Source organism: Eubalaena glacialis, chromosome 11 (genome assembly GCF_028564815.1).
Source record: "Eubalaena glacialis isolate mEubGla1 chromosome 11, mEubGla1.1.hap2.+ XY, whole genome shotgun sequence".
NCBI classification, from domain to species: domain Eukaryota; kingdom Metazoa; phylum Chordata; class Mammalia; order Artiodactyla; family Balaenidae; genus Eubalaena; species Eubalaena glacialis.
This window is the reverse complement of record NC_083726.1, coordinates 113,260,594-113,287,762: the sequence shown is the minus strand read 5'-3', so window position 1 is coordinate 113,287,762 and position 27,169 is coordinate 113,260,594. Positions and strand designations below refer to the sequence as shown.

Below are 27,169 nucleotides of genomic sequence, written 5' to 3'. Positions count from 1 at the left end.
ACTATTACTACCCTGTTGACAGATGAGGCGGGACGCACAGGGAGGGTAAGTAACCTCCCCAGGGTCAGAAGCTGGCAAGTGGCGGCGCTAGCGTTCATCTAGGTCATCTGACTCCAGAGCCCAAGCTTCAGATAAACAGGACCGCGAAGGTAGAAGGAGGTATGCAGCGTGTGTCCTGGGAGGGCGGGAGGGGGCACACAGGAAGGCATGAGCAAAGGCCCGGGGGCAGGAAGTAACAACTCTGCCTAACGCGCATCTGGACACTTAGTAAGTTGAGTAAAAATCTTCGCAAGCCCCGCTGCTGTCCCCAGGTGACCCCAGCACTGGCCTGGCTCCCTGAAGCCTGGCTCCCAGGGCCAGGGCCAGTACAGGCATTAGGGCAACACATTCTGGTTCTTTAAGTGGCTTTGATCCAGTCACCTTCACTTTAATGATAAAAAGTGCTCCATGGGCCTCCACCCACACCTCGTCCCTCATCTCCCGGAGCCTGGTAGGGTAGCTGGGTGTGGCCAGAATCCAGAATCCACCTAACTAATGCGCGTCCCTCTTCTGGGTCTCCACATCCAGATGTCACTTCTTAGGGAAGCCTCCTCTGACCCCCGGGATAGGTTAGATCTCTTTGTCACAGGCTCCCGAGTGGCCTCAACTTCCTTTTTGGTCGCTCTTGTGACAGTTCAGGATGTGTCCTCCTGCTGGACGGTAAGTCCCGCGAGGGCAGGGCTGTGTTGGACTCGGTCACTGCCGGGCGCACCCCGGGAACTCAGAGTCGTGAACTCAAGGAGGAACAGACTAAGTGGCGGGAGATTCGGGGAGAACCGGGTCAATCCCTTTCCCTTCCCATCCCAAACGCTTGCCTCTTGGGCCTCAGTCAGGTCAGGTGTTGCCTAGAGAAATCCACCCACGGGCTTTTCTTCTAACAAGAGTCCGGTCAGTCCTTCACAAACTTCACCTTCTGAGAAGTGACCTTCCCCCTCTGGTGAGTTATCCAAGGTCACACGGAGCCAAACAGCAAAGCCAGAAAGAAAACTCAGATCAGCAGCTCTCAAGATGGGGCTTGATATGTATATGTATAGCTGATTCACTTTGTTATAAAGCAGAAACTAACACACCATTGTAAAGCAATTATACTCCAATAAAGATGTTAAAAAAAAATTTAAAAAGATGGGGCTTGATTTTTTCTTTTTTTTTTTTTGGCTGCATGGCTTGCAGGAGTTTAGTTCCCAGACCAGGGATCAAACCCGTGCCCCTTGCAGTAGAAGCGTGGAGTCTTCACCTCTGGACCGCCAGGGAAGTTCCTTGATCTTTTTCTTAAAGGAATAAAGAGGAGGAACTGGGCCGGAATACTGATTCTCTCAGAATGCCATCGAGTGTGGACTTAGAATGCCTGCAGCTTCCACGTGTGACCCAAGGAGATACTAAAGTGTAATGAGCCTCTCAGGACAAGGTACTTCTTAAAAAGGACCAGGAAAACACAAGAAGCACCATCTGGATTTACGGTTAAGGTTGCAGCGATGATCTGAATTCAGTTCTGGATTGTGACTCTCCTGAGCTGGCTTAAATAGTGAGGTGAGAGTCGGAATCAGCTTCCATAGAAGGTACAGCAAAGCTAAAACGCTGCAGGGAACACAAATGTCTTTGGCAAGGCCCTACGCTCCGTTCTCACAAGAAGCCAGTGCTAATTTCTTAGATCCATAGCCACACAGGGAGAAAGTTCAAATAAAAGCCAAGTTCTTAGCCTGCAGGGCTGAGGAATGAAAGCCAGGAAATTAGAGTTGAGAAAACGCATTACATAATCTTACAGCAGGAGGCCGAGCTGAGTCACAGCAAGGAAGGAGCCGTCAGGTGTTAGGCATAAGCAAGACACCTTCCGACCTGGGATGGATGGAGCCCAGGGCAGCAGAGGAGGGGGGCGGGGGAAGAGAGGGACCAAAGCAGCTCCCCAGCCAGCTCCCAGCCTGGAGTCTGGGAAAACATGAGAAGAAAACTACTCCTGCGGAATAGTGAAGGTTAATGATGAACTATGAACATCTTTCCAAGACGTTTGGGGCTCACCTCTCCCTTATACATCACTCTCACTGACCAGGCAGCCCCCGAGAACCATGTACCTCATATTTCTTTAAAATGTTCCTTTCTTCCATCAGCGGTGCCCAAGCATCACGATCCAATTATTCACGGGGAGTGAGACAGGGCGGCTTGTTTCACCAAACCTCTTCCTGCATTTAGTGCAAAGGGGTAAAATGAAGCAAAATCACTTTGCTAAAGCTTCTGATCAAAAATAATGTTTGACAAGGCTTTTGTTTTTCTTTTCCTTGCTATCTTTTCATTACCTTTCCTTTTTCTCTTTACAAGTACAGAATGTACACTTTCATCTAGAAGTGGACTGTTTTACGCAAAATAAAATGTTTGTTGAAAAATAAATAAAACATCCTTCCCTGGGGCCAAGAGGGCAGTCTGGGACGGAAGCACGACCAGGTCCGCTCACTATTAAGACTGTTTTTAGCGCTGCTCCTGGTGACCCGGGAGGTGACCTCAAATACCTGGATGGCTTAGGCACAATTCTGTAAAGATGTCACTTTCCTACATCATCAAAGCTCAGGTGAATTTTCATCATAATGAATCTCAGTAATAGTCCAGCATTTAAGACAGACTGGGACATGGTTTTAGCGAACGGAAAACTTGACTGTTTCCGTGGGTAGTAAGCCTTAGTCATTCTGCTTTGCATTTCTCCCAGCTCTACAATTAAGGTATCTTTGATACCTTCCTTTTTGGCCAACAGAAGCTTAAAAGATTAAGTGAAATGTCTAACGCTCTTCAAAAGGACATACCGGGAGTGGCTGGAGGTTGGTGGACTCAGGCAGCTTGCTCTTCGGGTGACGGCAGACACCCTCCAGAACGCTCCTCTGGGCCAGGAGCCACCGAGACTAAAGGCGCCAGGCCTTGGTCTATTTCAGAATTTTCAGTTGCACGGAGTAAATGCTGTTCCCCACGGGTTATATGCTTAGCTAGTGCTCGTGATGATTCAAACTGAGAGCAAGGGTCTTCCCCCACCTGCAAGTCAGTTACATAAGAGTTACAGGAAACAAACACCTCCGGAGTCCATTAAGTTTGAGCTGAAAACTTAGGTTTAAATAATGCCAGGTGGAGATGAGACACAGAAACCACAGAAACAAATACATGGCACACACAGACCTCCAGGACCTGCTCCGGAAAGCTTTAATCACTCCATGTAGAAACAATACATTCATACATCCAAATGACTCCCAAGTCTTGACCAGCCTCACTGGAACAGTCTATTGTATTTTGTATTTGGCATTAATACAAAACCTTCCTGTTCGTTACCGCCAAGATTTAGGAGACTGTTACTTATAAACACAGTTGTTTTTTTTTTACCCTGAGGCTGATATTACCAAAGTGGAAAAGAAGAGTTACTATCAGCTGGAGTGTATTTAATGCAGAATTTAAAAAATCATTTATTCATGACGCTGGAATGTTTCTCTCCCCACTCCCACCCCCAACACTATGTGATGACAAGAGAAAAGATGGCAAACGGCGGTGTCTGGTCTGATTACACTGATGACACGATTCTCAACTCGATCTACTGATGAAAACAAAGACACTAACATCGATGAACTCAACACTATCACGTTTAAAAAGGGCATCACAATCAGCTCTTTCTTATAAAAGGGGAGTTGGTGTCGGTCTCAGACATGAATAACAGCACAGTTGTTACTTACAGTGTCTATTGCAGGGCACTCTGCCTACTAGAGATGAGCCAGGTAGCCAAGTGCAGAGTTCACACCCGTTGCCTTGCAAGTTTCAACCTTGGGCTCTTAGTCTCCTGTAGATCAGATCAGCACGTGTCCAAAAGAGTAACAACCCCCAAAGCTACAACAGTTATCCCATTCAAGTGATGCAAGAGGCAATCATGTTAAATTGGAAAAAAAAAAAAAAAAAAAAAGATAGCCGTGTTGAAGTGCGGACCATTTTAACATCATTTTGTATGCAAATAACCAGTAAGCAGAAGAGCGCGCGTTTCAGAATCTGACTCCCTGATGTCTCTAAGGTCCTCTTTTGGGAGCGGGTCCGGAGCAGCAGTGTGCCACCTCCCTAAAGGCAGCCTGGTGACTTTCCCGCCTGTATTTCCCTGATGACCTCAGCATGCTTCTAAGATGTGTCCTTTCTAAACACTAACAGCACTTGATCGAAACCGGCTGTTAGTCTGCACATCAGAATTGGGAAATCTTTGTTGTCACTTGACTGCAAAGTATTGGACATGCAATTTCCTGAGTACTAGGTACTCCCTGTGCACGACTTACTTTCGGCTGCACAATCACGTGTATTCTGGGCTACGATGAGGATCTGGGGGTATGTGGCAGCTGAAGAATTACACACCTAATCATGCTCCCTACTCCTGATTTGTATTATTTCTAGATGCCTTCCCAGTTCAAGTGATGGAACAAGCGTCCCAGGCATAGACGTTTACTGGATTTTTCTTGAGAAGTTAAATTACGTTCACTACCTTTCAGCCCAAACTGACTGAAGATAATGGAGAGGGAATTTAGTACTAAACTGAGTTAGAAAAAGGTTTCCCAGAAAAGATACCAGTGTTCTTTTTTTTTCAGGTAGAATCATAGAAAATCAAGGTTGGAAAAACACTTAACAGTCATATGGCCAATTCCCCCACCTGACACCCAAACTCCCGTATAACATCTCTGCCTCGTTGTCGTCCAGCCTCTGCTAGAATAGCTTGAGGGGCAGGAAGCTGTTCCATCACTCAGCCCTCCTTAAAACAGAATAGCCAAACAGATGCAGCAGGGAAACAAACTTCCACTGGGCATGATTATGCATTATACCTAACTTTTCAAGAGAGTTAGCAGATTGTCAATTGCTACTCAGAAGAATAAACCAGATTTGTTCCAAGCATCCCAGGCTTTCTGCAAATGATTCAAAATGGGGAGATACAATTTAGAAGTGTGAATTTTATAAATCATTGCTGAATAGCTGTGTGTTTGTGGGGGGGCAGATAAAAAAATCTCTTAGAAGTAATCATTGTAGTGACCCCAAAACAAAGGGAAAGTATGTGTTTAAAATAATAAATAGAAGTTTCATTCTGAAGATGCAATAAAAACCTTGTGCAGTAAGTCTTGGTACGAGAATTAAGGAGCGCTGGGGGATGACGCGCGGGCTGATTACGGTCAGTTCAGCAGAAGAGAAGGAGAAGGGCAAGGCCGAGTGTGCAGCCTGCCGCCCGAAGGTATCGGGAGCAGGGCACCCTGTCTTGATCCTCTCCTTCTGGCTTGTTTGGCAGCACTGCCAACGATTCTCTTGTTTCTATTTCTCTCAAGGTACTCAGGCTGCTTCAAGGTTTTAAATTCCACCCCCGCTTCGGAAGACTAACAAAGCAACACACAGATCGGTGGACAATCATTTCAGAACTCGTTTACGAAGGCTCAATTCCTCTGAAGGGACACCTTTATGTCTATATTTTTATTTTTTGAACATACATATGAATAAGTCTATTTGAGCTGAAAACATTTACCCTGAAGACACGGATGTAAACTTTAAAGATGGAGGGACTCAGCTGATTGCGTTTTGAGCGCTGTCTTTCACCCCAGGTGTTAAAACAGCAATGGTATCGATCTGTAACAAACATGAGTAACAAACATGAGTAATGGACAAAAACAAAACAACAACAAACCAACCCTAAAGTCAGTATGTCTTTTTATAGGGAGGCCCCTTTCTTTCACATCTGCTTCAAAAGGATCAGATAATTAACATTGATCAGCTAGGTGACCGGCAAGCAGATCTCCCTGCGAAAAAGAATAAAACTTCTTCGACCATGGAAGCTTGGAAATGAAATCAATGAAAGTCTATCAAGTACTCGGGGTAGATCTGGTTGGCATCGAACACCACGAAGACCCTGGGATTCCAGGTGTCATCCACACAGCTGTCATACAAATTCACGTAGCTCCCGTCTTTGGAAGGAGGGCGCACGAATTTGGAGTCTCCGTTTATGTAATCTCCAATCAGCACTCGGGCAAGAAACATAGATTTGTACGTTCTAAACAGATGCTGCTGTTGCAGGGTTACGCCGTGAACCTGGAATGTGTTTCCGTGCTTTACGTCGTCTTTGCAGAAGCGGCTGGCGTAAGCAGCATCTCGAGCAAAATAGGTTCCTTAAACAAAAAGGAGCCCGAAGAGCCAAGATTACTCCAAGGAGTGTATGAAACACAAGCAAAAAAAACACTGTGATTGTTAGGGGGAGAGACACACGGAATTGTGTAACAGGAATAGACATGGAATTTCCTCGCCGGTAGGTTTTAAAGAAAAGAACAGAAATCCGTCTGTTATGGACAGCTGTGATGCAGGCTGCCACTGGGATAGATCTGTTAGTACAGACCAGAGCCCCCACCACCAACACCATCCCCGTCCCCACTGAAACGTAGCAACCAGACTTGTGTTTTCAAAAAGAGTCTTATAAAGAAATCCAATACGTAAGATGGATACAAATGGTTTCTGTGATTACAAGTGACAGGGCCTGCCTTGTCACTGCTCGGACCTCCCTCCCACTTCTGTTTCCTTCCACCCTTTCCCCATCCACCACCCACCCATCTAAGCATCCACTGGAGAGCACAGTGAAACCATGGGTCTGCAGAGATGATTTCAAACCCCAAGAAACCACATTTCTGTGCTACAGGGTAACTGTTCAATAACATTTCTGGAGATGAGAGAACCCCATATCCAGGAAAAGATTTCCGGAGAGTGTGATGCTATTCACACCTGAACGTTCCAAAAGGACAAGCTCACTTGTCCGCTGCCTAAAGAGGAAACCTCCGTGAAGAATCTGACTCTTCCAAAATGGTAGGCCTAGGAGGCTGACATCATTAAGGGAATACTTAAGCTAAAACATTTCGGAAATGAACTGCAATGTCTATTACCCAAATCCGACGGAACTTAATATAACACCTTTCTGATCCTCTTACAGTTAAATAAATGGGATGGCCTTTAAAGTCGTTATTTTTAAAATTAATTTACTCTTAAAAATGTAGCACCTCCTGATCCTGAGTGGTAGCCAGTTCTCTTGCTGGAGGTAAGGTACAAAATGAGGACCAAGCAAAGAAATGTCCACCTCGTACCTTCTCCCCTCCCCCGCCCCTCCTTAATTTGCTTGAGTCGTGAGCATAAACTGGACAACTTAGACTTCCACAACATTAGAAAAAAGGTGAGGATTTCCCCCATTATCCCTTCATGCTCATTAATATTCCTACCTATCATTTTCTAAAAAACAAAACAAAACAAAAAATAGACCTATGTACAATGTACACATTAATTGATTTATTTTATAGTGCTGTATGTACTTGACATAAAACAGTTCAGTGCATGGGTTTATCCATGGAAAGGACTCATGCATGGAAAGTAAACATCATAATGCAAAAATCAGCTCATCTGGACATGACGCCCCATCTGAGTGACTGGGACTTGGGGGGTTATCTAATCTGGTAGAGGTGTAAAAAGTCTTCCTTCCATCTTGCACACCCAGGAAGTGGCTTTTTGGTATCTCAGAAACTCTGAGGGTGTGCCAGGAACCCAGTACAGTAACTTTTAACTTAGTGACTCTCAAGCCCCTGAGCTACAAACAGTCAATCCTCTCTCAGGAGAGGAGATACTCTTCTAGCACTCCAACTGGATTCTGATAGTTACCTTTTCCAAAGAGAGCACCGTGTATACCGTTGATTCTCCAATCAAAGTTATGAATGCAAATTGCTTCCACAAATTCACTGCTGGTGCCATGAAATAGCATCTGTTCATTAATCTGAGGCACGCCTCTTTTTTTCTTGAGCTGAACCTTTTTCCTAAAAACACAATACACAGACACAAAACACACAGATATCTACCATAAATGGCATTATTAATTTTTCAAGGAGCAAACCTCAATAGAAAGGGTAAAACAGAACACAGTTCTTTAACATACATCGTAAGTGGACAAATAGCTCTGGAAAAAAATAATCTCAAATGATCTTGCACACATAAATCATCTCATCAAAAATTATTAGTTAATATTGACACTGAATGTTGAAAATTATACCAAAAACTATAGGTATCCCAGACAATGCCCCATCATAGTAAAGTGACTGATCGCCTAAACCAGCCAAGCTTTACAGATGCTTAAAAATGACACTACAAACGGTAAATAATACATAGTTCACAGAGTCTTTAAACAGTGAATTCCTCGAGCACGGACCATGCCTTCATCTTTTTATCCCCGGAGTAGGACGTGTTGGTTAAACTGAACTGAACTTTGCATCTTAGGGCTGGAAGGGACATGAAGCCATCCAGTTCAAACCTCTTGCCAATGGACAATCCTCTTCCAACACATAAAATGATATTCAATGTAGGACTTATTGTAATAGTAAAAAAACAAACAAACCGAAAACAGCCTAAAATTCTTTCACAGCAAAAGGAATAATTATATATTTATACATGAAAGTTAAAATAATGAACTAGATCTATATGTATTAACATAGATACCTCTTGAAAAATAATGTTTAATGTAAAAAGAATGATGCAAAAAGAGACCTATATCTCAAAATAATAATGTGTATTGTAGAAGTATACAAACATAGGTAGTAAGAAATATAAAAACACGGATAAGAAGGTATCACAGCAACTTGAGGGGGAAAGAAGGAGGAGAGGATGGGGATGGGGGAAACACTCCACCTTGATCTCTAACGCTGTGTATCTTAAAAAAAAAAGCCAAACAAAAAAACCCAGACACAAAGATGAAGAAAATGTCACAAATATTAAAATGTTAAATCTGATTGGTAGGTACATGGGTGTCTGTAAACTATTGGCTGCATTTTCATTTAAATATATTTCATTCAAAAGATGTCTTAAAGATTAAAAAGAACCCTCCCCTGTTAACTCCGTAATGAGAGCTGCCCCGTGCCTGCCTGCTCAGCTCACCGCGTGTCCGGCGCTCCCCGCTCCGCACAGCAGCCAATCTATTGGCCATCAGCTGTAATTGTGAGAAAGTCACCCCCCGACGGTGAACCAGAATCTGCCTCCCTGGTACTTCTACTCTCGGTCTTAGTTATTCCCTTCTGAACACAGAACAACCAAACACTTAACACAAAACAACTCCAAATATCCAGGAATAACTGTGAACACCGAGAGGCTTTCTTCCCCAGGTGAACAGACACCACTGTCTCAACTACTCCTCCCATGGCATAGCTTCTAGGCCTTTCTCCACCCTGGACAGCCTTTAGTGGGCAGGAATCTGCTGGACACCATCTAGTCCGAAAATGCTGGGAAGAAACAGAAACAGAGCCCAGATGTGGTGGGACGGCACCCAGCGGAGCTCCCTCTGCACCAGGCATCGTGCTACTGATGGAAGCTTGTGGTCAGTTAAAACCGCCGGCGGCTTTCTCCAAGCAGGCTTCTCTCGGCTCGCTGGATTTGTGCAACTGATTTCTGAATCTCATGCAATAGGTTTATTTCAATTAAGCTTTATCTTGATATAGTAATTTTAAAAGTACAGAATTTATAAAGAGCAGGCAGCTTAGGGACTGTTCGGGGCTGGGGGGAAGGGCACTTGCCCTTAAATGCCGAGAGAATGGAAATGTATATGGTCGTTCTCAGAGCCCTCTGGCAGCATGTCTCAAAATTCAAATGCATATGCTTTCATCTACTGGAGACAGTCTTTTCAGACCATTAAGCATGACGTTAGGAAGATGTGCATTAAACAAACATTTACTTCAGAAAAAGCCAGCATGTTTTCACAAAGAACAAATTATGCCAACTTTCTTTTTGGACCTTTATGTACTGTCTGCCTTGTTTTTTTTACAATGCACATTTGTTGCTTTTCTAACTAAGAAAGAAATCTTTTTAAGAGAAGATAATCATATTTGTTTAGACTCACTGTTTCAATCTTCCAAGGTCTTTCTGACTCCTGATTAATTCACCCTACAAGTAAGCTTCCCCTTCTAGTTTTGAATCTTCCACAAGTGTGATAAGCAAGCCTCCTACATTTTCATCCAAATTCCTGACAGAGATGTGGAAGGGCTCAAGAAGAAAGCATGCATGCCATTCAAGTTACTCTTTGATAAGACTTTTAACCAGGTATTACTTTTTCCCTTTGTATGGTCACCCGGCACCCATCTCTCCATCTCGCCTCCATCGTAAGGACCTTTCTCAACCACTCGTAGAAATCAAGTTACACTGTCTAAGGGGCTTATCCACCTACCACTATGGCAGTCCTCTTAGTTAGCGGAGCATCAGTGAATTCATTCTGGTTTTTTCTAAGTAAACAGTTCTTTAACATACGTCCTTCAAATATTAAGCTTCACGGTCTATAATGACTAGAATCCACGCTATAATCAAGATATTCACTCATCACTACTTCTCAGGCGCAGATTAGAACGAACTTTGGTTTGAAAATTCACTCCAGTCTCTCTTGGATAAGATAAATGAAGTGGTGGTTAGTGAAAGAGCCGGAAGTGTGGGCACCGAAACTCTGCTCAGTCACCGGATAGGTACAGCGTCTATGGGATGGGGTGGTCACAGCTCTGCACCCCCCATGGTGTGCACGGTTTACTTTAGCGCCCATCGCCAAGGCACCCAGGACACGCAGAGACTCACACTGTGACCTTGCTCTAGAAAGGCTAACATTGGGTTCCAGGGCCTCTTGGGCTCCAGTTAAACCTTCAGGGAAAGTCACAGGATTGAAACCAAACTAGGTTCTCCACCACCCTGCCCACCTTTGCCCAACCCCACACTCATCTCTGAACTTACTGAAAATGCTGTTGCACCCACTTCTCAAAGATGTCTTAAAAGTACCCTCCCCCCCAGGGACTAGGGTGCCAGCCGGGCCAGGCTGGGTGTGCCCCACATTCCAAATGCAGCAGGAAGAGCTTCGCGCTCTGGACTGAAATAGGTTCGTCCAGTTTAGACCAGCGGTTCTCCCTCCTGGCTGAACACCGGAATCACTTGTAGACCTTTTTAAAGATAAAACTGTCAGAACGCAGAGGCTCTGCTTCAGTGGCTCTGGGATGGGTGACAGATGCCCAGGTTAAAGAGCTTCCCCAGGTGATTTTGACAGGCAGCCAGGATGGAGAACCTCGCACCTAAATCAGCATTCTTAACAAAGCAGCAGCCTTCCCTGCTCTTATTTCCTGCTGCCTTATCCTTCCCAACCCTGGACCAGTCCAACCGTCTCCCCTCACTGCTCTAGAACTGGGAGTGCTGGAATCAATCAAACATCGCCATGGTTCCCACCCCAAATCCGCACGTTCCCACGTCAGCTAAGCCCTCGACACTGATGGAGACCCCATGGTTCCCAGGTTAGCTCTTTCTCCCCGCCACGTTCCACAGCGGCTGTTTCCTGTCTCCCCTTTTCCTCTCTCTCCCTCACATCCCCCTCCCTAGCACCTCATTCTCTGCAGGCGACCTCACTTCTTCCTTCCCCAAGGAAACAAAGTATCAGGAAGGAACTCCCTGACCTACCTCATCTCCGATCCCCTCCCCCTCCTCATCTGTAAATCTAACTGGACCACTCTGTCTCTCTCCTTCTGACCCGCGTTCTCTGAGTCCCACCCCATTACCCCTCCCTCTCTCTGCTGTCTTTTAAACTCTCCCTCTGCATAGGTTCTTTCCTATAATAATGTAAATATCCTCAGGTCTCTCCCATCTTTAAATTCGAAAAACAAAACCAAGCACCCTTCCCACGCCCACATCACCATCTTCTCACATCTCTCACTCTCTTCACTGCCGAGGGCCTTGAAAGAGTTGTCAGCGTTTGCTGTACACACAGTATAGCATCTACCAACGTTGCTCTTGCCTAGGGTACCAAGGACGTTTTATTGCAAAATCCAAAGGACGTTTTCAACATTCATCTTTCTTGGCATCTCTGCCGTATGTGACCCTGAGGATGACACATACTTGTGTCAACCACGTTCTTCCTTTGGCTCCTGTGATTCCACATGCTATGGATTTTCTTCCACTTTATGTGGTTACTTCTCAGTTTCCTCCCTGGGCTTTCTCCTCCTCTGTTCATCCCTTCCAGAGTTTGGTCCTTACCCCCTTCTTTTCCTAATCGACATAAAATACCTGGTCATCTTATCAATTCCTTTGGCTTCTATGACCTCACACTTTCCAGTAACTCCAAAACCTTTATCTCTGTCTACACTGCTCTCTTGAGCTCCCAACCCATGTATCAACTGCTAAGCCCTCCCCGTCCTCCCCAGACCAAAACCTGTTCCTACCCATTTCCCTCAGTCAATTAGAACAAATAAGTCTGAATCCTTGGAGTTATCTTTCCCATCTCCCCTACCCACCCCACCATGCACATTAAATCAAGTACCAGGCAATATCATTCCATATCTCTAATATCTCAAAACAGTCCTCTTCACTGCAGTGGTACAGATAGCACCTTGGTTCAGGCCATCCAGTGTGTCACATTTGTAAAGACTGAAACAATTTCCTAAGTTGGTCACCCTTCTGTGATCCTTTTAAGCCAGTTTCTCAACCTCAGCACTGCTGACGTTTTGGGCTGGGGAGCGCTTTGTTGTGTGGCCTGTCTTGTGCATCGCAGGAAGCTTAGCATCCCTGCCCTCCACCCCGCAGATGCAGTGGTATCCCCCCAGCCTACACCATGACGATCAAAAACAGCTCCAGTCATTGCCAAACATCCCCTGGTGGGCAAAATCACCCCTAACTGAGAACCACTGCTTTACACTCCTTCTCCACAGTGCAGCCTGATAAATTATTTTTCTAAAATGCAAATCAGCTCCATCACTCTCTTGCTTAAAGTCCTGCAATGGCTTTCCACTGTCCCAGGGAAAAAACCCAAACCCCTTAGTTTGTTTACAAGGTCCTGCGTGGCCTGGCCTGTGCCAACTCTCTGACCCAGATGCCAGGTCAGTCCAACTCATAAGGCTGATGGAGAAAATCACACGACCACCCAGTGGGTCTCCCACAAACCCCTGCATGCTCTACACCTCCTGAATACTTTTCTAGCACCTTCTCTCACCATCATCCTATCTTCTGTCCTATTTGAAATCCTCTCAATGTTCTACATTCCCTCTTGTCATCGATCTCTGGCCCATGCTGCTCCCGATGCCTGGGGTGCCCTCCCCTCTCCTCCCGCATCCAGCCCAGATGACACCGGCTTAGGAAGTGCTCTGTGACACCCCACATACACCCTACTTCTGTCCAAGCACTGGTCCTGTGCACTCGTACATCCCGAGTGCCTAGAACAGTGCCTGGCACAAAGCTGGTTCTGGAACATATTGCTGGAAGAAGGGAGGAAGGAAGGAAGGCCTGGACAACATGCAAACTGACATCTGCTGGACTCATGTGGGCTTCCCGCCTGTATAGTGAGTCACAGGTTACGTGACAATGGGGTGGACGAGTTTATTTTCGTCCTTCAGGCAGAGATCAGAATGACAGGCTGTCTTTAAAATGCGACTCAGTATTTTCTGCTGTCACGGCAGGTGGCAGGTTCATTTCCCATCACAGATTTCTACAGGCCGACCTCACATAACATCATGAATGGCATCTACAGAGTAAAAACATCTCCAGTGAGATTCTTAGTATATGATGTGTTGGGGATTCACTGGAACATATTCTACCACTAGGAATTAATTGAGGTCTCAAATTACGAGGAAGACTGATAGGAATTCCACCTCAGAGGCCCGATTAAGAAGAAGGAATTAAGTCTTCATCAGAACATTTTAGGAAAACTTACTTTATTCACTGAGAGAATAAGATCAAAGAAGATGGAGGCTTCCATCCTCCTCTACAAAAGAATCACCTAAACAAGACCTGAATAAAACCTAAACTCAGTTAAACTCAGTATTGTCAGAAATAAAAGTGGGCTGGGCCCAAAGACTCAAAATTACAAAGAATACAAGCTGAAAACCCTTATTTTATGATATAAACTATTATGAGAATAAAACCTGGAGTTTACTCAGGCTGTAGGAACTGACCTACCAGAAGCATGAAAGAATTCCGCATATTATCACCAAACAAAAGTCAGCCTGATTTTCAAGTATATGAGAATGAAATGAGTTAAGGCCTGGGATTTGCTTTAAAATACTTCAGCAACAACAATAACATAGCAAAAGAGGTGATAGATTATGATGGTAAATCTAGATAAATGTTAAATCAGGATGATGGATACACAGGGTTCATGACATTAGACTCTATTATTTGAAATTTTCCTGACTAAATGTTAAATGCTTGTATTAAAAAATATTAGAAATCAAACCTTGAACACAGATTTAATAAAAGTATTTCAGAAAATCACTTATTTTAAGTAATGCTGTTATTCAGAAAAATACAGCACAATGTGTTCATGCGGACGATACCTGTAAGTTTCTTGTAATGGGCTTTGTTTTTAGGTTAAGTGCGCACCAAGCAATCCAATGGGTCATTTCCAACCTAAATTGAGTAATGAACGGAGATTTTAAATCTAGAACATAAACTCCGGGCTAAGCAGGGAATTTGAAGGTACGTTTTACAATGTCCTTCAAAACTAAAAACAAGCAAATGACTCACAGGCTAGGAAGTCTGAGCCAACAAAGTCATAGTAACAGAACTAAACAGCTCCCCAGAACCCCTGGTAATGCTGATTCAGCCACGATGCCCAGCTCGAAACTCTGAAAGCAGTGCAGAAGAGGCTGTCAGACAGTGTTGTACGGGATGCTGGTGCTGGCTTACAGAGCAGCTATCCCTGAGGATGAGGAAGAGAGCTGAAAAACCAGGTCAAAACACGCACAGTACGTCTACACAGCTCACGTGGTGGTGCCACTGACAATGAATACGATTAAACATTTGTGCTTCACTGTCTCTGAGACTGTAAAAGTCTCAGAGGCCAAGGAGGGGGTTCAGAGTAGAAACTGTCTCACCTGCAAAAGAACTCCCACAAGTCTAGGTTTTGAATTCTCTGAATTCTTTTAATTCTGTTGCGATCCACTGTTTTCCCAAAGAGACTAGCAACTCCATTGTATTCATGTGTTTGATTGTGCAAAGGAATGAGCTGGAAAGAGAAGTTTGCACAGTTTTACTGGGGTCCTTTCCAATCTCTCCCACCTGCAGTTGGTCAGTGCGGCTCTCACCTGATAGGGCAGGTCGGTATTCACATTCTCCCAGTGGAGTGGCATGGGGATGGCCTCATTTTCACAGATATAACTTTAAATAGAAAAGACAAAACAAAATATTAGAAGCTGATTAGAATCACTGTCAATGACTTAGACGTTTTCTCCCAAGCTGAATTTTCATGCTGAGGTATTGTGACAAATGCAATTAAGTGTAGTCCTTGGTTTCTTTATTTTAAAATATTTATTGAATATCCGTTTGTGTGCAGCTTTTTAGGGGCTGAATTGAGAAATCTGATGGGAAACGTCTAATCCTACATAACATTAAGATTTCAAAAATAGTCGTTTAATTCGGTCTTGTTTTTCTTATTTTTTCAGAATTTCTTTTAAATGTAGGAAGATTTTAGGTGAAGAAAAGGAATTTCTAAGAAGAAAATCAAAAATTCTTGATTAAAACAACAAACCTCTTTAACAGATGTATACTGCCTATTAAATACCATCCAAAACCCTCGGCTGCACGTTCGACATCCTTCAAGATCTAGTTCAAACCTAAACGTTTCTCTCCTTATTGTCCACTATCCCCCTGCACGGTCCGCAGGAACTCACTCAGCGGAGAAGCCAGTAAAGTTATCCACCATGTTTAAGCCACTGGATGTGAACACAGAAAAAGACAAGGATCTTGGGGAGCTTGATGGCAAAAGGATGTAACTGATAATATTGATATGAATCCTTTCTGGTGACTGGAGGTTATGGAAGAAATTCATAAATTTCAAGTCTATCTTTAGCGTATTTTTTAACTCATTTTAACTTTTGGAAGATCACACAATCATATGATTTAAAGATGAATAGGTATAAAAAAGTGAACGGTGGACAGTTTCCCTCCCACTCCAGTCCTTGGTCTAGTTCTCACCTCTTGCCTCCATTCCAAGTAATCACTGTTTTTAGTCTCTTGGGTATTCTTCCAGAACTTCTCGAGGTTAACACAAGCCTTTTTTTTTTTTTTTGCACACACGAATGGTAGCATAATCATGTGTCTTTTGCAGCTGCTCTTTTTTTTCACTGACTATGTTCTTAGAGATCCTTCTATATCAGTAGGTAAGAGAGCATCCTAGCACAGAGCCTGGCACAGGGCAGACACTGCTGCTTGGACACACCCCTACTGATTACAAGTCCCCTACTGATGACATTTAGCCTTTTTCAACTCTTTGCTACTGTTAAGGATGCTGCAAAGAACAAGTCTGTCCCTTTGTCATTGTACATGGCCACGTGTCAATTTTTAGGATAACATCTTTGAAATGGCATTTCTGAGTCAAAGAATATATTTATTCCTGATTTTGACAGAAACTGCCAAAGTGCCCTCCTCAAAGGCTATACTCATTGACATTTCCCCCAGAAATGTAGAGAGTGCCTATTTGCCAACAACCTCTCCAAAGGAGTGTGTTGTCAGACTTGAGAATTTTTGTCAATCTGATGGTAAGAAATAATCTGGTATAATTTGTATTTCTCTTATTACGAGTGAGGTTGCATGAACTGTTCAAATTCTTCTAAGAATTCTTCTGTTCTCATCCTTCTAAGGGGTTGCTGGTCTTCTACTTAGAGATTCCGAAAAGTACTTCAAATACTATACAGATGAACCCTTTGACTGTGATACCGAGTAACAATACCTTTCCCAGGTTTTCTTTGTTTTTTTTTTTGGTTTTTTACTTTGCCTGATGTATCTTTTAGCTATGGAAAAGATTTTTGTTTGTTTGTTTAATGTTTGTAGCCTTAGTTAATTGTAAATTCCTTGCCGATAGGAAATGTACTATTCACTTTGCATGTCAAAAAATGCTCAGTGTATTCCTGTAATAAATAAACATTTGTATATCAATACCTCCTCATCTTCATCACTCTTCTGTATCTTACCCAACTGTTCTTCCTCTTTTATTATCTTGCTTTTTGTCCTCTGTTGTGGTTAATTCCCTCCCTGTCCTATCTTTGTTCTATGGCTTGTATAGTCTGTGAGAGAACAAAGTGCTTGACCCCATTACGTGCTTCTCCCCACCAAAGGGTACCAGATATAATAACACACAGTTACAATAACAATTTTCCATTATTATGTCTCATTTTTCTCCCAGATTCCATACCCTTTGAAGATAAGTAATTCTTTTATTAAAACCCTTACACTTAAGAATGAGGATGTGATGTAGCTGGTAAGGAAGTAAGATTCTCTCCCTTCCACAGAAGTACTGGAGCATTCATTATATAAGTACTTGAGTAACTTTTAAATCATGACCTTAAAATGTAAGCCAAAAGTCTCAAGAAGCTAACTGACAGAAACTTTAAAAATTTCTGTCTTTAATCCTTTCAAAATATCTCCTTGAAAGGAACAAATGGGCATCTCCTACAATTCACATGCTAGCATTGTTTCTGTTTCATTTTAAATTCTTTGAACAACAGGAATTTCAATACTTGATTGAGGAATTGTTCCAGAAAACAGGAGACATGCCCTTCAACTCCATTCATATGAATAACAAATATTTATTCTCTTCTGGCATTTATACCTCTCTTTTCAGGCTATAGACAGCAGGAGACAGAAAAAGGAAAACTTGCCACCCAGATCCAGGAAGCAGGAGGCTGTGCCCTTGTCCCATGCATCCCCATCTTCCCAGGTCCCCTTTAGTCACTACAGATTTGAAATTACTTCTAGGAGTTGCCCAATGGGGTTCAGTGGAGGTGAAGACAAAGTGCGTAATTACCTAGGATTTATGGCCCAAATAACTGGATGGTCCTGTGAGAGTCCTTCCAAGCTAATTAAAACTTACCTCAGTAGGTTATGTTAAGGATTTATAGCAGAGAGCATAAAGCATTTTGTAACTACCATGCAAAGTGCTCTAAAGAATTGAAAAATACAAATATATAAGGGGAAATGAAAAGGACAACAGGAAAGGAAATGCCAGCAGAAAATAACAATACTGCTCTTGCATCAATGAATGTGAAATTCAGTAGAGAAAAGATCAATATTAAGATTATTAAATAACCTACTGAAACATTTTCAGTTTATTTGTTCCTCTGTTAAATATTAAGGAAGACAAGAGAGAGAAAAAGCCCACTCTTGCTTTCCACCCCATTCTCTCCACAATACCTGAAAGCACTGATAGAAAAAGGGGCTCTTTTTATTAAGCGCTGTTTTCCAGTGGTGAGATTCATCTGCTTCATTTCTGTGCAAAAAGACAAAGATGTTAGATAAGTCCACAGAAACACACTGTGCTGTAAATTGTCATGAAAATTTCTAGCCACACTACATGATGGTCAGGGAATCATGGAGCTTTGGGAGTAGCTACTAAGCACAGTATATTAGGGATACTTGACCAACATCTGTTTATCATGGCATAAAAATAAGCTTCATCGCTTGATCTAAGCTCACACAGGAGGAAGCTAACCTCATACACGGCTCAGTATGTAAGGTCTATCCCTTTCTGTACCATACTTGGGTTAAACTGACCTGAAAATAGGAGAGTTCTCAACTTAGGAAAATTAAGAGTACTAGAAAGAGAAAGAAATTACAGTACTGAATCTTCTGGTTGGCTTCTTAAGTGAAAAATGTTACTTTGATTTCTCCAAAAATTTTGGAAATGATAAAAAAGATACATTACCATGATAAAACATGTACAATTCACAGAGTTTCAAAAGTTTGTACATTTCTTGCCTTCTCTTTAAATTGTACACCTAAACCAAAAAAATAGAAAACCTAGCTAGACTCAACACAGACTTATATGAAAGAGTCTAGTGATGAAAGACTAATGAACTAACTACAGTATCATTTTCTTCTTTCCTCTGTTCCTCAGCTGTGGCAATATTTACTAGGTCCCCCTCTTCATTCCCACAAAGTTAGGTGCTAAGTCGTAATGTGAGATTCTCGTCAGTCTACCTTGTCTAACTGGCATCATTCCACGCCAAGATAAAGGGGTTCACCCATCCAGGCCAATGCTGTGTGAAGTGTGTTTGCCCTTTCCGTATTCTCCTAGGCTCTGCACACACTGGCGTGACCACCGTGCAGGAGAAAAGAAAGGTAAGCCCAGCACATGCAGTGACGCCTGTGCTACCTTCTTCTTATACTACCTCGTTTTGAGTTTGCTTTTCACCATTTTTATAGAGAAGCCGAGCTGGCTTGGGGCAGAACCATGGGGGCTAACTTTACAAGTGGTACCTGGGAAATGCTCATACCTGCACCTCTGAAGCAGTGTCATCACGCAGAGGAGCGGGAGCTGGTGCTATTACATGTGACCCTATCCTCTGATGAAGACTTAAATGAACTGCACCGTCTTGAGAGAAATCTTCCAAAAAATACAGCTTACGAGAAAATATTCTTTCAGAAAATGCGGCTTGCTGGGCTACTACCAAAAGCTCTGACGAACTCCGTCCTCTACATGAAGCTTGATGTCTGCACACTGTGATGTCTCAGTATGGCTTCAAAACTGACAGGTGTACACGAGACTGAAGTGTCTGCCGACACCTTCCGTCTAAGACAAACGTCAGGCCCCCTTAAAGGCAGCCTATTTGCGTAATGTCCTAAAATATGCTTAGTCAGGAGTAAGAATCTAATGGCTTTAACTCTTGATTTAAAAAAAATACTAACTCCGGGGGCACAACAGTCATTAGAGATCTGATTGCATCAGTGTCTTAGTGGACAAATCTCCTGCAGCATGTCTGGGCCTTGGCTCCTCCAAGGGAATCTCCTAGGGTTTCAACACCCTCCCTCACCACAGTACAGCACTGACTCTGTCATAAGGACTCTACTCACAGAAAATAGGAAAGAACATCTACAGGACTGAGCTGTGTGGCAGCCCAAAGGCGCTTTTGTTAAGAAAGCCTCCCCCTCCAGGTTTTGTTTGCCTCTAAGCGGTAAACAGCTGAGGCTGGCAGCTTGAAACTGCAGGGTGAGTCCAACAGGTTTCTCATGGGGTCCCTAAAAACAGGCCCATGTATCATGGATGAAATACAAAGCGGGGCTGATTTCCAGATTAGCTGGTTAATCTGTGAAAGAGCCAACAAAATCAGAAAGTGGCAGGCGGCAATGTCCGTTGAAGAGTAGTTTTCTAGGAAAGACACCAAGAGATGGGTCATTCAGCTGAAATTTGGTCTTAAAACTCAATCCAGCTACCTATGACTCTGTCGTGTAACCTCTCTGATTGATCCTTAAAATATCTGACTGATCCTACCTATTTCAAAAGGCTGAGAGGATGATGAATAAAACAATGGCTTAGAGGTGTTTTGTGTTCCTTAGAAGAGAAGCATTACAGGAAAATACAGGACAATCTCCATATATGTTAGTATCTATAAGCATATAAATAACCTTTATAAAAGGCAATGTTGCTCAAAAAGATTTTAAATCTTGAATTTTTGTACAGGCATTTTTATGTGTTACAAAAAGGATTTACTCTGCTGTTCGCAAGTATGTCAACTAATCCTGATTTTCAGAACTGCAGATTTCACCACATCAACATACTAAGAACACACAACTATTAGGGAAAAAAACATACCTGCAAAGTCTATCTTGTAGCTGAATTTGGAAGTAGTAAAAGAAATGGAGCCACAAGGGTTTGTTTTGAAGCTTTTTTCGATATCTTCACTGCTAACTGAACACTGAATGTTGGTATCCGGCTTTAAGACAAACCAGAAAGTTCATTTACCAGCTGTTCACAGGAATGGCTTGGCCACAAAGGCAGTAATGGGGTACGGAGACCGAGATTGGAGGGACAGAGGAAACTTACTAATCACCTGTTCTAGTTCCCAACACACGGGGAGAATCACAGCTAAGACAGCATATGGAAAATAGCTTAAGGATTTCCAGCAAAGAAACTTCAACAACTGGTTATAAGGACTTTTTCCAAAGTATTACAGTGTTTCCAAATTATTGCCAAAATTACACATCTTAAGTGGCTCAAATCAAATCTTCTTTAAGTAGCCTTGTAAGCAAAAAAAAAAAAAAAAAAAAAGTCCACAAGCTCTTGAGTATGGGTTCAAGTCTCAGCTTAACCGTTAACGAGCTGTGTGACTCAAGACCAATTACAGTAACTTTTCTGAGTTGCACTGTCTTTGGCTTAAGACAGCGTGCTAGAATATGCTTTCAGGTTTCTGTGAGGCTGGAGGAGAAGACATCTCTACACCCCCTAACCTAATACCAGGAGCACAGAGGCGTTTAAGACCGGCTTGGTTGCTTCCCCTTCCCTTTGTCCACCAAACCAGGCCTGGCCTTGCTCACACGTGCCGAGACCAGGTACCCCTCAGTCACACTTGCACTCTGGACACACAGAAAACACACACCATTTCTTCTAAGTAAACACTCTGAAAACCTGGGGAAAGGAAAAGGACCAGAAGAATTTCTGATTTTTCTTTTTGTTCCGCCCTCTGACTTCCCTGAGGTTTGATTTCTTTCGGGTGCTGCCCGTACTCCTTTTTCACACCGGCACAATGGTGCTCCGTGAGTCTAAACCCCGCCTGCTCCGCCGGAGGGGCGCTACCTGAAACATGTGCCACTTCCCGCACTCCGCCAGGTAAAACCAGCCCCACTGTGTGTCTGACGTGTCCATCTCATCCATCTCGCTGTTTGTAGTCTTGGATAAGAATTCTTCTGCTCTGTGAAACATCTCCTGAAATGCCGGGAAGAGGGAGAGGAAGAAATCGTTTTCTTAATAACCAGCGTGCTTTTCACATATCATTTTTCTTCGCACAAAGAGCTGTATTCCAACAGTGACGTTGACAAATAGCATTCTATCTCGCATACTGGCTCTGAAGATAAACATTTTAAAATGTTAAATTATCACATCTGCACATCTTTCTTGGACATGGGCCATAACATTCCAGTTTTTTAGCAGCAACTGCTACAGAAACGATTTGGGTGTTTTGGGTTAATTGCTTATAAGAAAAATTCCATAGTGGACTGTTTAGAAAGAAAAAGGAAAGATTCAGTTTGGGATTATGAAATAAACCACAAATTTAATTTTTTGTTTAAACTGTCCACGATCTGATTAAAAAATCTGGTCTTTATTTTAAAAAATGTTCACTATCCTCACACTTAACAAATAAGACAAACAATCAGACGCTTAGGTGGATATATCAGTGTCCACGCAACCACTTAAGTAAGCTATATCAGCACCTATAAGCACTCCAGATTCTCAGTTTAGTGCCAAGAAATTTCTGTCTTATCAAATGTTCACGTATTTGGTCAAAAGGATCCACTATCACAACTAGTTAAGGCCAAATACAACTGATTTTTGTTTTAAATATTCATATTCCGGGAATTCCCTGGCGGCCCAGGGGTTAGGACTCGGCGCTTTCACTGCTGGGGCCTGGGTTCAATCCCTCGTTGGGGAACTAAGATCCTGCAAGCCGTTCGGCACGGCCAAATAAATAAAGTATTCATATTTCATTTAGTGGCACAGAAAGATGTTTATAACATATAGTGTTGAGTACAAAGAAAGTTACGATAAACAGAAATAGTATGATCCGATTTTAATAAAAAATACATCTATATTTACCCACATGAATGTTTGTGTATGTGTCTGTATATGTATGTGTGGGTATACGCATATGTACATACACACAGAAAAAGTCTGGATGGATACATAAACATTTATCATAGTTTTTCCTGAATATTAGGATAATAATAATAGTAATCCTTATAGGGCTCTTACTATGTGCCAGGTGCTGTCCTCAGTACTGCACAAATAATAAGTCATTTGGGCCTCACAACAACCCTTTAAGATATGTACTATTAATACCTCAAATTTATAAATGAGGAGGTCACACAACGGGGATGCCAGGATTCAAACCCAGGCAGTCTGGATCCAAGGTCTGTCCATGTAAGCACCATAGGATACTACCTTATACTTCCTTATCAATGACTTTATAATCTTGCCTGTATTATGTACACATTATTTTTGAAAAGTTTTAAACATTTTTGGGTGGAGACTGTGATGACGAGGAGGTCATCAGAAAAGGGGCGAAGAAGTTAGTCAAAGAAGATTCAACTTTATCTGGAATGTGGCGTTCTGTTCTCATTCTTTAAGGGTTTTTAAATTATTAATTTAAATTTGCACAGCTAACACATGAAAATCTCTCCTTGCAAAAAACCAGAACATTCAAGATAAAGCTAAAGACTCTTTTTGACTATCACTGCCATTCCTGGTACCTCTGACCTTCCTTCGCCAGGGTTAATCAATGATGTTTGCTTACTGTGCAACTTTCAGGCTTTGCTCTGTGTGCGTGTGTGTGTGTGTGTGTGTTTCATCATATACACACATATAAACTTATATGGTTTCTGCTGATTTGTTAAAAATTTGATTTCCTATATCTCTTTTTCTTTAACAAAGAATATGTACTATACTTGGGTAATTTGGAAAATATTTGTTTTAAATTTCATTGTTTAAAGTGTACAGAAGTGGTGTAACCTGGGATAAGCTTCCATGGCCTTGTTAAGGCCACAGCTTCCTCCTCACAGAACCTGGATGAAAGGCTCCTTCCTCCCGGGGCTGCTGGGAGAGGTGATGCTCGGTACTGCAGCGAAGTACCAGGCACAGTACCTGAGCTCAGGGAATGGGGCTTGTTATTTTCTCATTCACGTTTGGAAACTCTCTCCAAGGGATGCTTTGTGATTATGTTCCGGATTTTTTCCTTCATGTTTTAAAGTGGACTGGCCACTAAGAAATGAAAACCAGAACACCCTAGGAGCAAGAGCTGCAGATTTGGGGCCCGCTATTTACCTTATGTATTTTAACCCAATAAAAAAGGCAATGATTTAAAATTTAAGATCAGTTGTGTAGGTTAACTATTCACAACACCTGCTCTTCCTTCTATGACTTATTGTTCACATAATTTGCTCATTTTACTCTGAGAGACAAAGAAAGCGAGAGTGATTTAAATTTAGTTTTTCTTCTGAAAATAACCAGAAAAATTTGGAAGGATGAGATTCAAGGAAATAGTTAAGATAAATATGTGGCTTATGAGTTCCGTCTAGGAGAAAAGGGAATGGGAAATAGGAAAGCCCCCTTTACACAGCATAGATGCAACATGTGTGCTTTGCTACGTCACACTGTTCCCAAGACCGCACCGTGAGCCAGGTTACAAGTGGACGTGTTTCACCAAAGTCCCTTCAGAGCGTCCTGTCATGAGCAGCTCTCGCGGGGGGAGGTAGGCAGGATAGACTCGTCTCACATTCATCCCTATGCGGAGAGGGCAGCACCACAGACAGCTACCACTGCCCTGAAGCTCTTCAAATTTTATAAAATTCCTTGTCAGTTTACACAAATTTTTTCCTGTACAACCCAAGGCACAGGAGAAGTCATTCTCCAGTTAACTTTAGGGAAAAAAACCAAAGCAGAGAAGATACAATTATGTTGTCTAGAATCATGGAGCTGGCAGTTCAAAGAAGATTCTAGAAACACCCGAGGCCTCCGGACCGTCAGCTCTTCCCTAAGCTATCGGCCCCCTGCCTCCTTTTCCTACATGGACAGTTGTTCCTTCTCTCCTCTGGGGCCAAAGCTGAATGTGACTGCTTTGCTTCACAGATGCTATGGCTTTCTTTCCAAAGACTCAGACACAGTTCGTAAGACTGACTCTTACGGTTTTCTACAAGTTCATCCTCCAAAGGAATGGCTATTCTGTATAATTAGGCTCAAAGAGTTAAGTCAAGCTTCAATGAACAACTTTAAAATACTGTAACCAGAGTAGTAATGGATCTAGGATAGACTACATTTACAGGCAACAAAAGGAGTGTGCGCCAGTTGTCCACCAGGGAAAAGGCAGTGAATTAATGTTAGTGGAATGAATTAGATCAGCCACAACACCATAATCTGCCTTGCTTTTCCGGTTTTTAATTGGCAGACGATGATACTTCCTGCACTTCAGGCTGAGAAGGACAAAAAAGCTAGTATAAATCGGAAAAGCGTTTTGTAAATTTTCCAGTGCAATGGGTATGCTGGTGGAACTTGTCTACAACGCTAGCTATTCCAACCGGAATATTTATGGAGCCTGGGAGCAATCAATCTGGATCATCAAATTGAAAGGCCAGGTGGAAGATGGGCTTAAAATCAAAATCCTGGTCTATGGGAGAAAAATAATACCACCTTCCAGATTGGTTAAAACCTTTCTGATGAGTTTATTAAAATAAACAAAATATAATCTATTTTGTTAGGATAAACATAACACCTTGAGGAAATCATAGTTGGTAATGAAAACTTCCTTGTCTCTTATAGGAAGAAGGTCCAAAACTGGATACTGAAAGCTTACAAACAGGGTGGAACTTTTGGAATGACGGAGTAAGGAGTGCAGTGGGCCCCTCCCCAGCAAAACTGCATTTTAACTGGTGGACATTATTTAAAAGAACAACAACATTGAAAGTCTCTGGAAATTGTCTTAAGATCATCTAGCAAATAGAGAAATATTTATTCAGGAAAATCTACTAAATCTCCAGAACAGGCAAGAGTCTGGCATTTGGGCCGAGATCTGGTCCACTACTCCCCACCCCACCCGCTCAGTGTTGCAGACGAGAAGACAGGGGCTCCCTTTCCCTCCAGCTCCCAATCTGGGCCTATTTCACCCTGGAAGGGTCAGGCTGCCCACAAGTGGAGAAGGTCTACTCCGGGCAGGCAACACAGAGGACCGATCTCCTTTCCTCTACCCGGTCCCCACTCATTTGGTGGACGTTCCAGTTCAGGCCCAGCCGTCTGTGAATACTGGGCCCTGATTGCTCCCACCCAGGTACAGGGTGGTTTCTAGGGTAGTGGTTTCACGGCAGGAGGGGTAAGTCAAGTAGACCAGGGGCTGCCACCACCCCTCCCACCCAGGGTGTCACTCTGGGAAGAGTGGGCTCCCAACTCCAGCTCCAGTGACACAAGGGTTCTACTGCAGGAGGAAAAGCACATCCTAAGGACAAAGAGATCCATGACTCTGCCTGAGGGGACTGATTCTACGTGTAACGGAGTGTAGAGAACCTCACGTCTAAGAGCATTATCGAAAAAAATGGAAATCTTTGATGAAAAACAATTAAGGAGAGGCCCGGAGCTCTGATACAAGCAGAATGGCACAGTAGGCAGAAATTTAATATAGAGAACCAGGGACAGCCAAGAAAGCCCTCCTGGGATTATAGTCAACGGTGGGAGTCGGGAAGGCTGTGCACAAGCTCTAGGTGGTATCTACCCAGGAGCGGTCAGAGCAGGTCATGGGGCAGACGTGACAGCATTCCCAAGGCTGCACACAGACCCATCAACACAGGGGGGTGGCCTCACTGGCACAAGGGGGTTAAACATAACCTCTGACCGAACACTGAGTGAACTATCCTTTCTCCACTGAGTCTTACTTTTATAGAAAATCAGTTGTCTGTTTGTTTGTGGGCCTATTTCTGGACCCTCTATTCTGTTCTAATAAACATTTTCTCTATCTTGATACCAATACTACACTGTAGTGTTAGCACTCCAAATTTATTCTTCTTTTTCAGAACTGCTTTGGCTAGTCTAGATCTTTTCAATTTTGATTGGGATTGCATAGTGGCCTATCTGGAAGAATTGGCATCTCAACAGTATTGAGTATTCCAACCCATGAATGAGGTACATCTCTTGACTTATTTAGGTCTTACTTAACTGTTTCAATGTTTTACAGTTTTCAGTGTACAGTCCTGCATATCACTTATGCAAGATTCACGACTAAGTATTTCATATTTTTGATACTATTGCAAATGGAATTGCATTTTAAATTTAAATTTCTGGTTGAATGTTGCTAGTACATAGTGATACACTGATTTTTGGATATGGTTCCTGTACCCAGCAACCTTACTAAACTCACTTATTAGTTCTAGGAGATTTTTGGACATTCCATCAGATTTTCTATAGGCATTAGATAGCTAGCTAGCTAGCTTTACTTCTTTCTTCTAGCATATAGATGCCTGTTATTTCTTTTTCATGCCTTACTGCACTGGTTGTAATCTCCAGTACAATGCTGAATAAAGAACAGGCATTATTTCCTTGTTCCTGATCTTAGTGGGGAAGCATTTGGCCTTTGACTACTAAGTTTGATATTAGATACAGGTATTTTGCAGA

General features: G+C 42.8%; 1 protein-coding gene across 4 annotated transcripts in view; it reads right to left on the bottom strand.

The window, feature by feature from the left end:
* PARP11 (poly(ADP-ribose) polymerase family member 11) overlaps positions 1-27,169 on the bottom strand; it is an 83,015-nt gene that overhangs the window by 44,147 nt on the left and 11,699 nt on the right. The window contains exons 2-11 of one of the 4 annotated variants that reach the window (XR_009702603.1): positions 21,599-21,727; positions 20,618-20,738; positions 18,220-18,295; positions 15,117-15,189; positions 14,907-15,037; positions 7,702-7,853; positions 5,540-5,640; positions 3,735-3,838; positions 2,826-3,048; positions 2,106-2,213 (exon numbers count right to left, since the gene is read on the bottom strand). Coding sequence is in view for 3 of the 4 variants with exons in the window: in XM_061205883.1 (XP_061061866.1) it covers positions 5,860-6,176; positions 7,702-7,853; positions 14,907-15,037; positions 15,117-15,189; positions 18,220-18,295; positions 20,618-20,738; positions 21,599-21,727 (999 nt within the window). In the remaining variant the exon portion in view is untranslated. Of the gene's footprint in view, positions 1-2,105; positions 2,214-2,825; positions 3,049-3,233; positions 3,839-4,812; positions 5,641-5,704; positions 6,177-7,701; positions 7,854-14,906; positions 15,038-15,116; positions 15,190-18,219; positions 18,296-20,617; positions 20,739-21,598; positions 21,728-27,169 lie in introns of those variants that run through there. The other 3 variants (XM_061205885.1, XM_061205884.1, XM_061205883.1) reach the window with 3 other exon arrangements.